This window comes from Hippoglossus hippoglossus, chromosome 12, assembly GCF_009819705.1.
Source record: "Hippoglossus hippoglossus isolate fHipHip1 chromosome 12, fHipHip1.pri, whole genome shotgun sequence".
Taxonomy (NCBI): domain Eukaryota; kingdom Metazoa; phylum Chordata; class Actinopteri; order Pleuronectiformes; family Pleuronectidae; genus Hippoglossus; species Hippoglossus hippoglossus.
In genome coordinates, this window is record NC_047162.1 from 5709150 (window position 1) to 5721820 (window position 12671).

Below are 12671 nucleotides of genomic sequence, written 5' to 3' on the forward strand. Positions count from 1 at the left end.
TTTTGAAGGGATTTGTGGATCCAGGGGCTCAGCGCCAGCTACCAGCACTTAAGATAAGATAAGATAAGATAATCCTTTAGAAGTCCCACAATGGGGACACTTGCTTATGATTAAATAAAAGAGAAGGTAATTATTAAAATGAGTTCATGAAAAAACAAGTAGCTATTCCACATTTTAAATAAATACATTTTAAGTACAGGCCTATAGATATGTTAAACAGTGTTCAACATGATGCTGGTTCATATACATTATAGCCTATCACATTATATTTATATATAACGATGGGCAGGCCCCTCCAGCTTTGAGAAGCAGTGTTATCTCGGTTATCACCTAACTACATTTCTTCAAGACTTTCCCGCTCTGATCCTCCTCTGGTGAAACAGACTCCATGTAAAACCATTGAGAAGCAGTGAAGCTGGAGGCGTGAAACTTTCTCTCAACTTCTCCTCCCTCCCCCGGCCAATAACAGGGCGTCCTCTCGTGTAGGGCCTCCTCTGATTTGTCCAGGCCTCCTGTCCGCGGTGTGACTGACAGCCCGGGGGGGGGGGGAGAAGACTTTTTTTTTTTTTGTGTGTGTGTGTGTTGCCCCGTTGGATTTGAAGCGGGGGGGGGGGCTCTATGTGACGACTGAGGGAGGGGGCAGCACTTGTGATCGCAGGGAGCAGCGGTGCAGGACAGTCGAGAGGAGCAGAGAGGAGAGGAGCAGTGCGGGAGAAGACGGTGTCAACCATCCGTCAGCCAGCTGGAGGAACCCCACACTCACAAACCCCTTATGGCTGCTTGAGAAATAACGATACACCCCCCCTCCCCCTTTCTCTCTCTTTCTCTGGGACTTTTTCGGACTTTTTTTTTTTGAAGTTGTCCAAGAAGTTGTTGCGCGTCAAAGTAGTTGAAAGTTGAGAAACAGTGAATCCACTTGCCGTGGACGTCTCTGGCGGTCATGGATACCCATATAAGATGGAAAGTTAAACGGAGGTTAAGGGACGTCCAGATCACTTTAGCGGTGGTTCTGCTTTTTGTCACATCGCAAGCAAGTTCAGGTAAGACGCAGCTGGGGAGGGTTTGTGGATGCAGATTGTTCTGGAGACGCGCTGCGCTGTGCGTAAAAGTTTGTCTTCTCCGTCTTTTGGGTCACAGTGGACCCCCCCTCTCCTCCTAAATCATCTTTGTGCCTTTTTTTAATGTATTCAACGTGGTCTGCACAAAACCTAGGGGGCTGTAGTGTTAGTGTGAAAAGACTGGGGGAAAGCGCTTTCTTATAGGATTGAATTGGCTTCTTCTGTCTGTGATCATATGGAGCAACTCTGCAGGGAGGTGTGCACAAATAAAATGTGTTTTCCAGATGTCACTTTAAGATGAAATCCATTTTGCTTTTGCACTCTGCAGACTTGTCACTGTGCTGTAACTGTAATTTGGCTCTGGTGCAGCTGAAGCAGTTTTTTTCAATCTTTTTTCTTTTTCAGTTTTTTCTTTTCTTCTTTTAACTGATGAGAGGGATGAGCATAAGAGGGCGGGGCTGGAGCTTGTCTGAAGTGGCAGGGTGGAGCTGCCTTTAAGGACTCAGACACCAGGATCAGGACACAGCCTCTAAAGCAGTGGGCCCTTTATGCTAAGACGGCAACAACCGCATATTTCACAAATGTATTCTATAGAAACTCCACATGCTTCTCAGTGACACATATGTAAAAGTTTGGAATTTGTAACTTCAAAAGAGTTCAAACCCAGTCCGAAGACAGGATTGATGGAAGAAAAAAAACACATTATGTACTCGTGTGGGACTGTTGTGTCCCATAGGTGCTCAGGGGCCATGCCGTGCTGTGACAGTGGGGCTGGGGTCTGGCCTGCATTTATTATTAGCACCTTAAGACTGCCTGGCATGGTTGGTGGTCCGCTGTGAGTCTCTGACACAGGACTTTGAGGTGAACAGGTGGCTTCTTCTGTCTGTGCAGGACAGTTTGAAAGTGTCTGTGTGGAGTGTGTAATGCTGCCGCCTGAAGACAGAGACATTGAAATAATTATTATGAAAAACAGATGGAGCTGAAATGGTTTTACTGGCTCACATTGTTGGTGCTGTTAAATGTATATGAGGGAATTCGTGCCGCTTGTTCCCACGTTGCCTGTAAACACTGGTTGTAAGCTGAACAGAAACTTGGTCAGCATATAGGCTAACAGTTGGTTCAAGATCTGGGTCATTTTTGATGACAGGGGGAAGTTGGAGAGGAATTTAGTTGGGACATTACAGAGCATGGAAATGATTGTGATGCTCCAGGCTAGAGTTAATCAGCTCTTAAAACTGACACAGAGCAGCCAGAGTCTTGTAAGTGATTTTCCAGGGGGCTGGTACACTTCCTGAAACTTGACACGTGCTGAATGAGAAACACTTGATGAATGAGCGTGAGCAACGTGCCAACTACATGACAAGTTCTATGCAAACTAATTAGATTGAATGTAAATGAGCAAAGCTTTAAATATCATGGTGTTGGCTTGAATTAAAAATTGTATGCAAGATTTGCACGTGTCTTCCCCATCATTGTGGAAGAGGACCTGGATATGCTGTACATGCATCTGTACATTCAGCCAGCCCATAAGCACCACTATTGGTTATATGGATTTGTCAACCATACAGTATATCTGCATGCCAATTTAAAATGGTAAGATTTACAAGCATTGAACAAAGTATTATGATTGAATTAAATATTTTGCGCATTACAAAATGAGAGATTTGGCAACTCAAATAACATTCTTCATTTACTATATACTTTGTGTATTGGGTCCAATTATTAGTTCCATTATGGATACAATCCAAAATTGTCAAAATAACCAGATTTGCTAGCTCCAAATGTAAGAAATGCCTCAATCAAATTTAGTAAGATTAGTTTGTTTTAGCCAATAGAATTGTTTTAGTTGATATATTTTTCACCACCCAGGGCAGTAAAAGGAGCTGAAAACACAACACATAACTCACCACAATAACCTTGTATTTACAGCAGAAATGGAGAAACCTTATTGGTCATTTGGATTCGTGCTTCTTTCAACCTATTGAATGTAAGATAAATATTCACTCTCCTTTTAGCTCGGCTTTGGTCTCCACCAACTCTATGGACAAAAGTCTCAAGGTCTGTAGTTTGCTAAATGTTTCACCGTGCTAACACACGCTAGTTGCTAACTTTACCTGTACACCGTACACCAAGCGACTGCTTTATACAAGATCCGAGACCAGGACCAGAACTGCAACAGGGAACCACAACTGCTAAATGCTAAAATGCTCTGTAGAGCTGAGTGTGGTGAACATCTGCTGTGGCTTTGTTACTATGAGTCACTCATTTCACATCAAGCAGCCATTTGTTAATATAAAACATAGATGAGTGCAGTTTTAATGTTGTACTGATCCTCAGAATCACTGACTGGTCTGCAGGGAAATGAAGCCTGGCCTGCTCGCCTGCAAAGCTCTAATGGAGAAGAATGTAATACTCTATGATAGTATTTTTGCCACCGATAAACTCAAGAGAAATATTAAAATGTGCCTCTAACACTAAAGCATATTCTCAAAGTATATTTTTTGCACACTACCAGGTAGTTTAGAGTTCACAGCAACCTGAGGTCAGAGAGGATCCAGACAGTCTAGCTTTATTAGAGAGAGTGAGGGAAGTCAGAGTCCATAGACTTTTCAGGGAGGTCATCTGACTCTGGCATTAATGAGGAAACCTCATTTTAAACATATGTGAACAGTGGTAATACCAGAAGGCTCATAAGACATGGAGGTTAAGAATGAGAAGAGGGGTCAGAGTTCAAAGGTGAAGGTCAGGACGTTGGGATTGCCACTGCTGTCAGGTTTACAGTTTCAGTGCCTGAAGATACGAATTCTTGCTGCAGCTCCTTGTGTCTGTAAATCCTCCTTTGACTGATGGAGGTCACAGAGAAAGATAATGAGTTTCTGTCAATGTTTTATTGTGCTTTGTATAAAACCTCTTCTTTGCTCTTAAACAGTCCCATTGAAATGGAGAGTTTTTAACTATATACTAAGATTCAGAATTAGCTTGATTTAGTTAATAAAGGGGTTTTGGCCACCAAACCTCCAGCTAGTAGACACTTTCCTCCATTTAAGTGTAATATAATGCCCTGGCCTCCCAGTGTGGGACCTCAGTAGTTGAGTAGATTTACGATCAGCATTTCTGCAGTGGACCAAATCTGGCTTCTTCTCCAAAAGGTTTCCTTCAGGTTTCTGCTGAGTTGATTTTCTCTTAACTTCCTTCAGATCAATGGACTCTTTTCACGAGTCTTGGAACGTCTGTTTTCATTCTTTTTTTGCTGTGGTTTGTTATCATTAATTAACCAAAACTTTTTTGGATGGTCTTCGTCCATGACAAATATTCACACAGGACCAGAACCTACTTGTATAGAGTACTTTAGTCATCAAAAATACTGAGAAAACATTCTTTGAATACCATGTGCAAATGAAAACAAGGATGGATTTTGGCCAAAGTCACTGATGGTAACAGAAGACGGCGTTAAAAAAGGTACGCAAAAGAAATTAAAAAAATTATTCCAAACTTTAGGAGCCGATAGTTGTTTTATCCTCATGTACGTTTTAATGGGATAAACAGAAGAAAGCCTCGCTGTTTCACCGATCGCCTTCACATCTGGATTCGATGAGTTCCATTGTGCTGTCTGCTAAGCCCTCTAAAAAGCCAGAGAAATGTCTTCCAGATGTTTTCTTCCCATTCTTGGTGAAACAGGGGACCATGAAAGAAAAAAAAAAACGTTGCATTTTTTAAAAGAAAATACACCGTTCTGGGCTGGTTCTAGTGAAAAATTCCTAATCAAATAACATCTGCAGCCTTATAGCTGAGTTAGTACCTTTTGCGATTCAGCCAGGTTTGCACACACACACACACTTTCAGGGTCATTAAAAGGTTCTTTCTGTTGAAGTGAGTTGACTTTATGACAAGGTTAAAGGTCGGATACACCTGGTCCACAGCTGTTTCTATATTTACAGTCTCTTTATATCTGGACAACACTCTTTCTTAAGGAATTTATAGGGCTCAGCCAAGTCAGCCTTTTTTGCCACCATGTGTTAAGTTCTTCATGTGGCCAATTTAAAAAGCTTAAAGATGTGATTGAATTCCTACAGACCTCGCAGAACTTTCCATGTGCCAACTTTTTCTTTTCTTCTTTAACACAATGCTAACAGCCAGTTAGCCCTGAATGATGCTGTAGAGCTCCTATAGTGAGAGGCAGACACAGTCGTACCTTTGCGTTACCATTGCTTTCAGAGCCAATACTACCATTTCTATTGGTAATCATCTTTCAGTCAGACGGTATTTCTGTGGGTGGTTTCTTAATCACCTTTAAGTGGCGATCCCGAGGTCAGGTCCAGCTCAGTCAGATAAGTGGCGTTGAGAAAAAAGAAGGAGCGTCTTGTGTGTGCCTATATCGCCGTGGCTCTGAGGAAGGAATCTGAGCCAGCTGGACTGTGGAGAGAAGCAGTGACCCTGCAATCGCATGTGCCACTTCACCCTGCAAATGCAGACTTTGTGGAAAGGACTCTGTAAATAAGCCTCTAATGCCTGATAACAGCATTGGAGATTGTACAAAATATGCAGGACAAGGTTTTGACCCCGTGTTGGAGTTGAGGAGATTCTTTGTTCGCAACGAATAGTGCATTATTTGCCATATCCTGGCCAGGATATCATCTATCCCTTTCCAGACTCATTAAGGGTGAAATAATTGTTTTGCACTGCTCAATGGTCCTCTGTGCTGAAGACACAGTGAAATTGAAGCCAGCTGCAGATAGTTTTATCTAAAAGGTGTTTCTTGCACAAATCTTTTATCTGCTGGAGACACTCAGACAGAGATGAATCATTTCAGCTTCAGACAGAAAGGGCTGAGTTGCTCTTTATCCTTACAAAAAGGAACAAAATGGAGGCAGTCCCGTTTGAAATGTCAACACGGACACATCGGTGATGTAAAAAGTTGAAAGTGTTACCTCATGATGCAACTTCCACCCCTGAAGTTGATTTTTTAACAGTATGCTTTGTATGAAGTGCATGGCTTGAGTTAAACGTTAAGTCTGGTCCTGGCTCACAAGCCGACTATTCACTTGAGCTGGGAAACAGTGCTTTTCTCTGTAATGGGGTATTATAATCATTGAGCATGGAAAGCAATGTATGACTCATCCTTTCCAACCCCATTCCCCCTTCCCCAGCCCGAGCTTAGCCACAGCCTGGGCAGCAGAAATCCTGAGTGTAAGCACTTTTTTCTTCTAAAAGGGAAATACAATGGTTTCTGGTCAAAACTTTATTGAAGTCATGTGTACTATTTTTAATTGTGACTTTTGCAATTTAATAATGTAGCAATTAAATAATAATAAAACGTTGTAATGGTTATGTTTGCAGACAGTACTTAGTCAAGTTTGGGAAAGACTGCAGTCTTGGAAGTTATTAGGATTTCTCCTGTAACATAATTTGCAAAACAAAGTTAATAGTTTTTTTCTCCATTCTAACCTGGGACATGGAGTCAGTGGCTTATTTCGATTTTGTCTCAGGTAAAGTAGACTACCGTCAGTCAAAATCATTTCTGTTCACCCACAGGGTTGATGTTGCTCAAGTTTGACACTAGCTAAAGTGTCAGGAGGAGATGAATTGATGGTTGACTTGGCTGTCACTGCAGCTCAGGCAGATTATTTGCCACTACAGGAGATGGTAAGCTTTTCCTACCCCCAGGCTACATTTACAGTGTATGTTATCACAAGAACATTACCTTCCTTATGGTTTTTCCATTTCAGGTTTTCATCAATCTCTCCTATGGTTTGGGTTAGGGTTGGTTTCAACCCTCAGGTGTGCACACTGAGCTCATCAACATCTTTTATTGATGTCAGCAAGTTTTTCTGACAGTTGCAGTCAAACTCAAAACACAAATGAATCAATGCAGAGAGGAAGAAACATTGATGACAGTGATAACGTCTGTAAGAAGGTCTTTTTGTTTGTAAATTTGCTGAAACTAATTTCCACACAGCATCGGCTTGAATTCCAGTAATACCATGTATTTTATGGACACTGTTGGAATAATATTTCACGCAAGTAGACTTAGCTCGTTTCATCCTCGCCTGATCACATGCATACCTTTTGCCACTCTGTGTTCTGACTGTTTAAAACTTGTGTTGGACTGCTTTTTTCCATATGAGAAATTTGTCAGGATCTAATAAGCATAAGCAGATATTTTAGATCTTATAAATTCCCATTGCTACTCTTTACTGAAGCTGTGCCATTACTTTAACATTCTCCATCCTTTCTGGTTGGTTTCTCTTCCCTTTAGACACTGTTAGCATAGCTATCTATATGCATCTTGAAATGGTGTCGCTTTTGATGCTTGACTTGCATCTTTGAGTCGGAAGATGTCAGTATTCAATTCACACAACTCTAAAAGCATAACTTCGAAAAAGATAAGCTTGTGAATCCGTTTTTGGACGTTACACTTTTATGTGGGATTAATTAAAGCATTTCTTTGCACATGTTGACAGGTCACTAATGATGATGAAACTTTCTTTGTCAGAAAACAACATGCAGTATTTGGATCTATTGCCATCATTAGCTATGAGGCACAACACCTCAGTGAAGAGTTGGAAAATGTAATACGTAGGTTTGATAGGCCTGGGTGTATCAGTGCTGGAAAGCCTTTAACAAGAGGAAAGATTCACTACTGTGCAGGATTTTATATTCATAAGATTCAGTTTAATGATATTTTTTTTGTCAGTGTATTGGTGCTGGAATAATGGTTATCTGGGAGTGGGGTTGAGAGGAAATGGTTTTGTAATTTCAGTGCTGCAGGGCCATCTTTTATCATAAATTTCTCAGCAGGCAGCCATCAAAACTATATCTGCTGTGGGAGAGACAGAATGAGGGAGAGGCCTCATTGCAGGAAAAGATAAAATAGGCAGAGGGGTATAAAGCAAAAGGAGGTTTTAGAATGAAGCTGGTGCAAAAAAAGACAAGGCCACAGAGGGTGGAAGGCGAGATGAAAGACAGAGATAATGGTGATAACACGTTCCTAAAAAAGGGAGCATTTGGTATCAAATGTGCATTCAGAGGTGCACCGTGGAATCTTGACTCGGTTTTTCCATCTTCGTCTGGTGGACGGCAGACTGCGATTTATCCAAAGTGCTGTGAGCTGCAGCGTGGAGACAGTGAAGTAAACCATCTGGTATTCCCTCTGTTAAAGCAATAAGACCTCGGCTGAAGCTCACAGAAGAGTAGCTGTGGTCAGAATAACTCTCTGTTCTCTGGATCATCTTTCACATCTGAGGGCCTGTCATCTTGTGTCTGTGTGTGAGAGACGGAGACAGTACATCTGTGTGAATATGCAAGACTGTATCTGCAGATCATGCTGGGTGCATTTTGTCTGCATGAGTCTCGGTCTGACTGACTGCCATTTCTTGCCGTTTCCTGTCATTTTGTGATTGGACGTTAAGGCTAATCTATCTCATCATCATGAGCTGGTCGTCAACAGGGAAATGAAGGCATTAAGTGCATAAACAAAAACATTTCCCTGTTTGTATTTCCTGTGCTGCCTCTTCCTCCCCCACTGCGGCGTTCACGTGCCGCTCTCAGTGGAGGTCACTGGGTCAGTGTCATGTAAAGTCTAGATCAAAGTCAGCCGATTAAATGAAACTTAATTGATACTGGCACGTGAGGTCATTCACAGACTTTGTTTGGCTCATGTTGCTCAGAGCCGTTACCTAAAACTCGTTATTTAATCAGAGATACCTGCAGGCATTCATAGTTCTTACTTCTTCTTGAATCAAATCAAAGCTGCTGACAATGTGATTACTGCTAATGCTAATAGCTTATCATGTTCAGAGATACTCTGTGACCTTTGTTGAACTGCACCCACTATGGCCATAAGTAGTAATGAACCGACTCATCAATGTCAGTTACATAGTAATATCTAAAGTTTAAAGTTGGTGTCATTGTTGCTAAGAAAGAGTGAGTGGGTTTTTGATTGTACAATTTTTATTTACTTTTTTTTTTAAAGGAGTTAGTATGCTTAAATTCCTTTTAATCTCACTTCACACCATCTCCTCTCATTAAACCATATTCTCAGGAAGATCTGATTGCATTTACTCTACTCAAGATTGATTTCCGGTCAAATTACCCAACCTTGGCAGGGTTTTACAGATGTTTACTAAAGTATAACTCACTTACAGCCACTCAAGTACGACTTTTTGCCGGGCTCATGTCCTCAGAACTGTGTGTATGTGTGAGCACAGCACGTCGTCCATGTTGGTGCAGTGTTATTGCAGAGCGTGCAGAGGATGTGGAGATTGCCAGGAAATCTCCCTGGCAGTTGTTAAGCAGTCAGTAGATTTAATTAGGCTGCGGTGCTCAGGTGTGTGTGATTGCTTGCCATCTTGCCAACAGACGTCTGGGTCGCGCCTGCGTTGGGTTACTCATGTGTTACTTGACCAGCGATCTCCATGCAGTGTATATAATGTGTTAAATCTAGCAAGCTTAATACCTGTGGTATGATTCCCAGGTCTGGTCACATGAAACCCAGACGCAACAACTCAAGGTCAGTTTTGATGAGTGTGTTTTGAGAGGTTTTCTGCTGTAATAATCCTGGACTCTAAACCTTGATGCTTTTGTATTTTTGCCAGAATTCTGTTTTAACTCCACCACACCTGAAACAAAGACCCTTTCCACAGATTTGATAGAAGCTGAAACACTTTTATGAGAGGAAACATTTACCCTAAAGGGAGAAAGGCACTATTTCAGATTATAAATGTCACGTATTTACAAAGTGGTCGTCACCTCAGCTAAACAATCCTCCCTCCTGATGGTTTACACTGTAAAACAAACTTTTGTAACTTTTGCTGAACTGTGGCTATGGAACATGATAGGCTAATATCGTATAAGGGTAAATGCTTTAGATTAAGCGTAACAGTAGTGCATATAGAGAATGCTCAGTTACACTGTGACTTCAATATAACAGAGTGCTTTAGTTGCTTATGAATTCAACTTTTAATTGGAAGAAGAAGAAGAAGAATGTTGAACTCATTCATCCTCTTCAGAAACTTACATAGTCTCGCTTTAAGTAATTAAAGTCAGGGCTTTAATGATAACCCGCTGTATTCACAGTGAGACTCCGGCTTCGCAACAGTTGCCTTCAGTTAACTTTTTATAACAGAATCAGGTGGAAAGAAAAAAACCTTACACCCTCTCTGTCGGTGATGCGCTCTAGGAGGGGGAAGTCTTTCATTGGACATTCTTGTTTTCAGCTGTGCGTGGTTTCCAAGAGAGGCAGGGTCCTCCTTATGGCTGCTAATTACTCCTTGTCCTCAGCACCAGGTCAAGCATGTGCCTGGAGAGTCAGGCCTCACTTCAGGAAGGGCCAGAGGAGGAGGATAGGGGGCAGTGGAAGAGGGAAGAATGTTAATCCCCGCCCCCCATGATAAAGTCCTAATTCACTGTTCCTGCACCCCTCCTCCTGTCAAATGAAATGGTGCCGTTTGGAGTCAGTAAGCATTGTTACAGACAGGGTGTGTGTGCGTGTAAGTGCATTTGTGGAAATCAAGGGTAGATGGATGGGTTAGGGGAATGGGATCCACCACAGTCTTGGCACTGAGCCGAAAGTAGGATTATGAATCTGGCACTTGAGCTACTGTTCAGAGAAAGGGTGCAAAAAGGTAGAAAGAAAATGTAGTGAGGTAGGGAGGGGAAGATACTTGTAAAATCACATCATGCCCACTTTTCTCTGTAACTGCTGTAATATAGTATGTTTCATCACGCTTTAAAAAAAAAAGAAGTAATTCACACTTTTACTGCATGTTTTATGAATTCATTAGCCTTTACGGTGCTGTAACCTCATCCAGACCCATGTCTGACAAACAAACCCATAAAAGGCTTTAATCAAAGTTAAGTGCTCCTCTTTTAGCACATCACTTCAAAGATACAGCACTTTACTCGCTAATTTTAACATTACACTTACAGTTTCCACTGCATACATGACTTTAGTAAAACCCTAACAAGGGGAGTAGAAATAGATATACGTTATGCATCTAAGAGTTTTTATAATAAAGAGTTTGGAAAACGTTGAACACAAGTCTGCTAAGTAGGGAGATGCACGCTCTCGACCAATCAGGTTTCACCCTGTTTTTATGAAATCAAAATAACCAAACAAAAAATGATTAAAACCAATCTTACAGGAAAAACTAGCACTTGAAAATACATCAGTGTGTTAAGAGCTACCTACTGTACAATGACAAACAATCTTTGGTGTGTACTTTGACTTTTTAGTTTGAGGGGAGGCAGGGTTTATGACCTGTAGTGCAGCCAGCCACCAGGTGGTGATCAAGACATTTTGGCTTCACTTTTGGCGAGCGGTCATGTCATCCATCTTTAACTAGAGTCAATGGTTTGTACAGTTTGAGGAAGACAAGTGTACATCAACTAGGACAGGATGAGTGAATCCTGTGTGTTAAGTTTTTCAACCAGACCCGATCCCCCATTTTCAAATTTCCATTCACGAATTTTGTTGCTTGCACATTTGTAATTGTGTTGTAAATGAATTTCTGTGGATAGTAGAGGGTTTGTGAATGACGGAAGCATTGGTGAAATGTAGAATAGTGCCCCTGTCTGTTGTTCTGTTAATATATGGATTAAATGAGATTAAATGAAGGGGTTTTATTTATACATAAATGTATTTTGAAGGGATCTAGAGGTGAAAGGATGCTCTGTAATTACAGTATAACTTTTTTGTATCATGTTCCATTGCATGAGAGCAGTTTACGCAGCAGAGGAGGCGGGGCTGACCGGCGGTGTGCATATGTACACAAGGCCGTGTCATGTAAACAGCTTCTATGTATGTGTGGAGAACCTGCCATCGAGGATGTGAAGGGCTGTGGTCGCAGGGGAAAGTATTTTTAGCATCATGTGCCAGAGGTGTTGGCCTCTCGAGGGAACTGCCGTGTTAAGTGGGTAAACATCTCAGCTTAACAAGGTGGGACATAGACCCGCACCTGTGGCTTAGGATGTGGTCAGGACGGCTTCCGCTGGAAGGTCGAGTGCCGGTGACAGAGGGCCATGAATGAAGGTGTGTGGGAATACATCGAAGAGGGAGAGAAATAACGTTGATGCTTGTGTTTGTAACTTTCTAAAGTGTCCGATTTCCTTTATTAAAGGAGAAAATGGTTCAGTTGCTAAATCACGTTTGAGCAGGCTTTGGTTGCCCGCAGGTCAGCAGTGTGTGTAGAGAGCAAAAGAGGTGGAACACATTGATGGAAATTCATCGGCTATCCGTTTTTTAAATTTATCCGCATTCATATGCATATAGCTGAGATTATCCAAAATGTTGTCTGGACCTAAGACACCTACAAAAAGTAACCCTGTTTGGTTTTTGTGTGGAGAAGCGTTTGGCTTGTGCGATAAAAGAAGCTAGTCGGACTGTAAATTGTGTGTGCTGAACAGAAGACAGAGTCTTGGCCTGAATATCAGCTGTCTACACTAAAAGCCCAAATATATGGTCAGTTGCCCACAGAGGCTATAATTTGTAGTCAGACGATAGCCAATGGGCTCCAAGATTGATTGTTTTGTAGTTGGTGTCTGGATACTGTATCATGCTATCTCTTCACCTTCCCCCTGCTAACTGGCCCTCTCCACCCAGCTCATCTCTCGCTA

General features: G+C 41.7%; 1 protein-coding gene across 3 annotated transcripts in view; it reads left to right on the plus strand.

Annotated features, from left to right (window-relative positions):
• Positions 1–621: 621 nt before the first annotated feature.
• The window catches only part of col5a1 (procollagen, type V, alpha 1), a 76197-nt gene continuing 64147 nt past the window's right edge, over positions 622–12671 (plus strand). For 2 of the 3 annotated variants that reach the window (XM_034601365.1, XM_034601366.1), the window contains exon 1: positions 623–1040. In XM_034601365.1, coding sequence (XP_034457256.1) covers positions 941–1040 — 100 coding nt within the window. In that variant the 5' untranslated portion in view covers positions 623–940. Of the gene's footprint in view, positions 1041–12671 lie in introns of all 3 variants that reach the window. The other variant, XM_034601367.1, reaches the window with a different exon arrangement.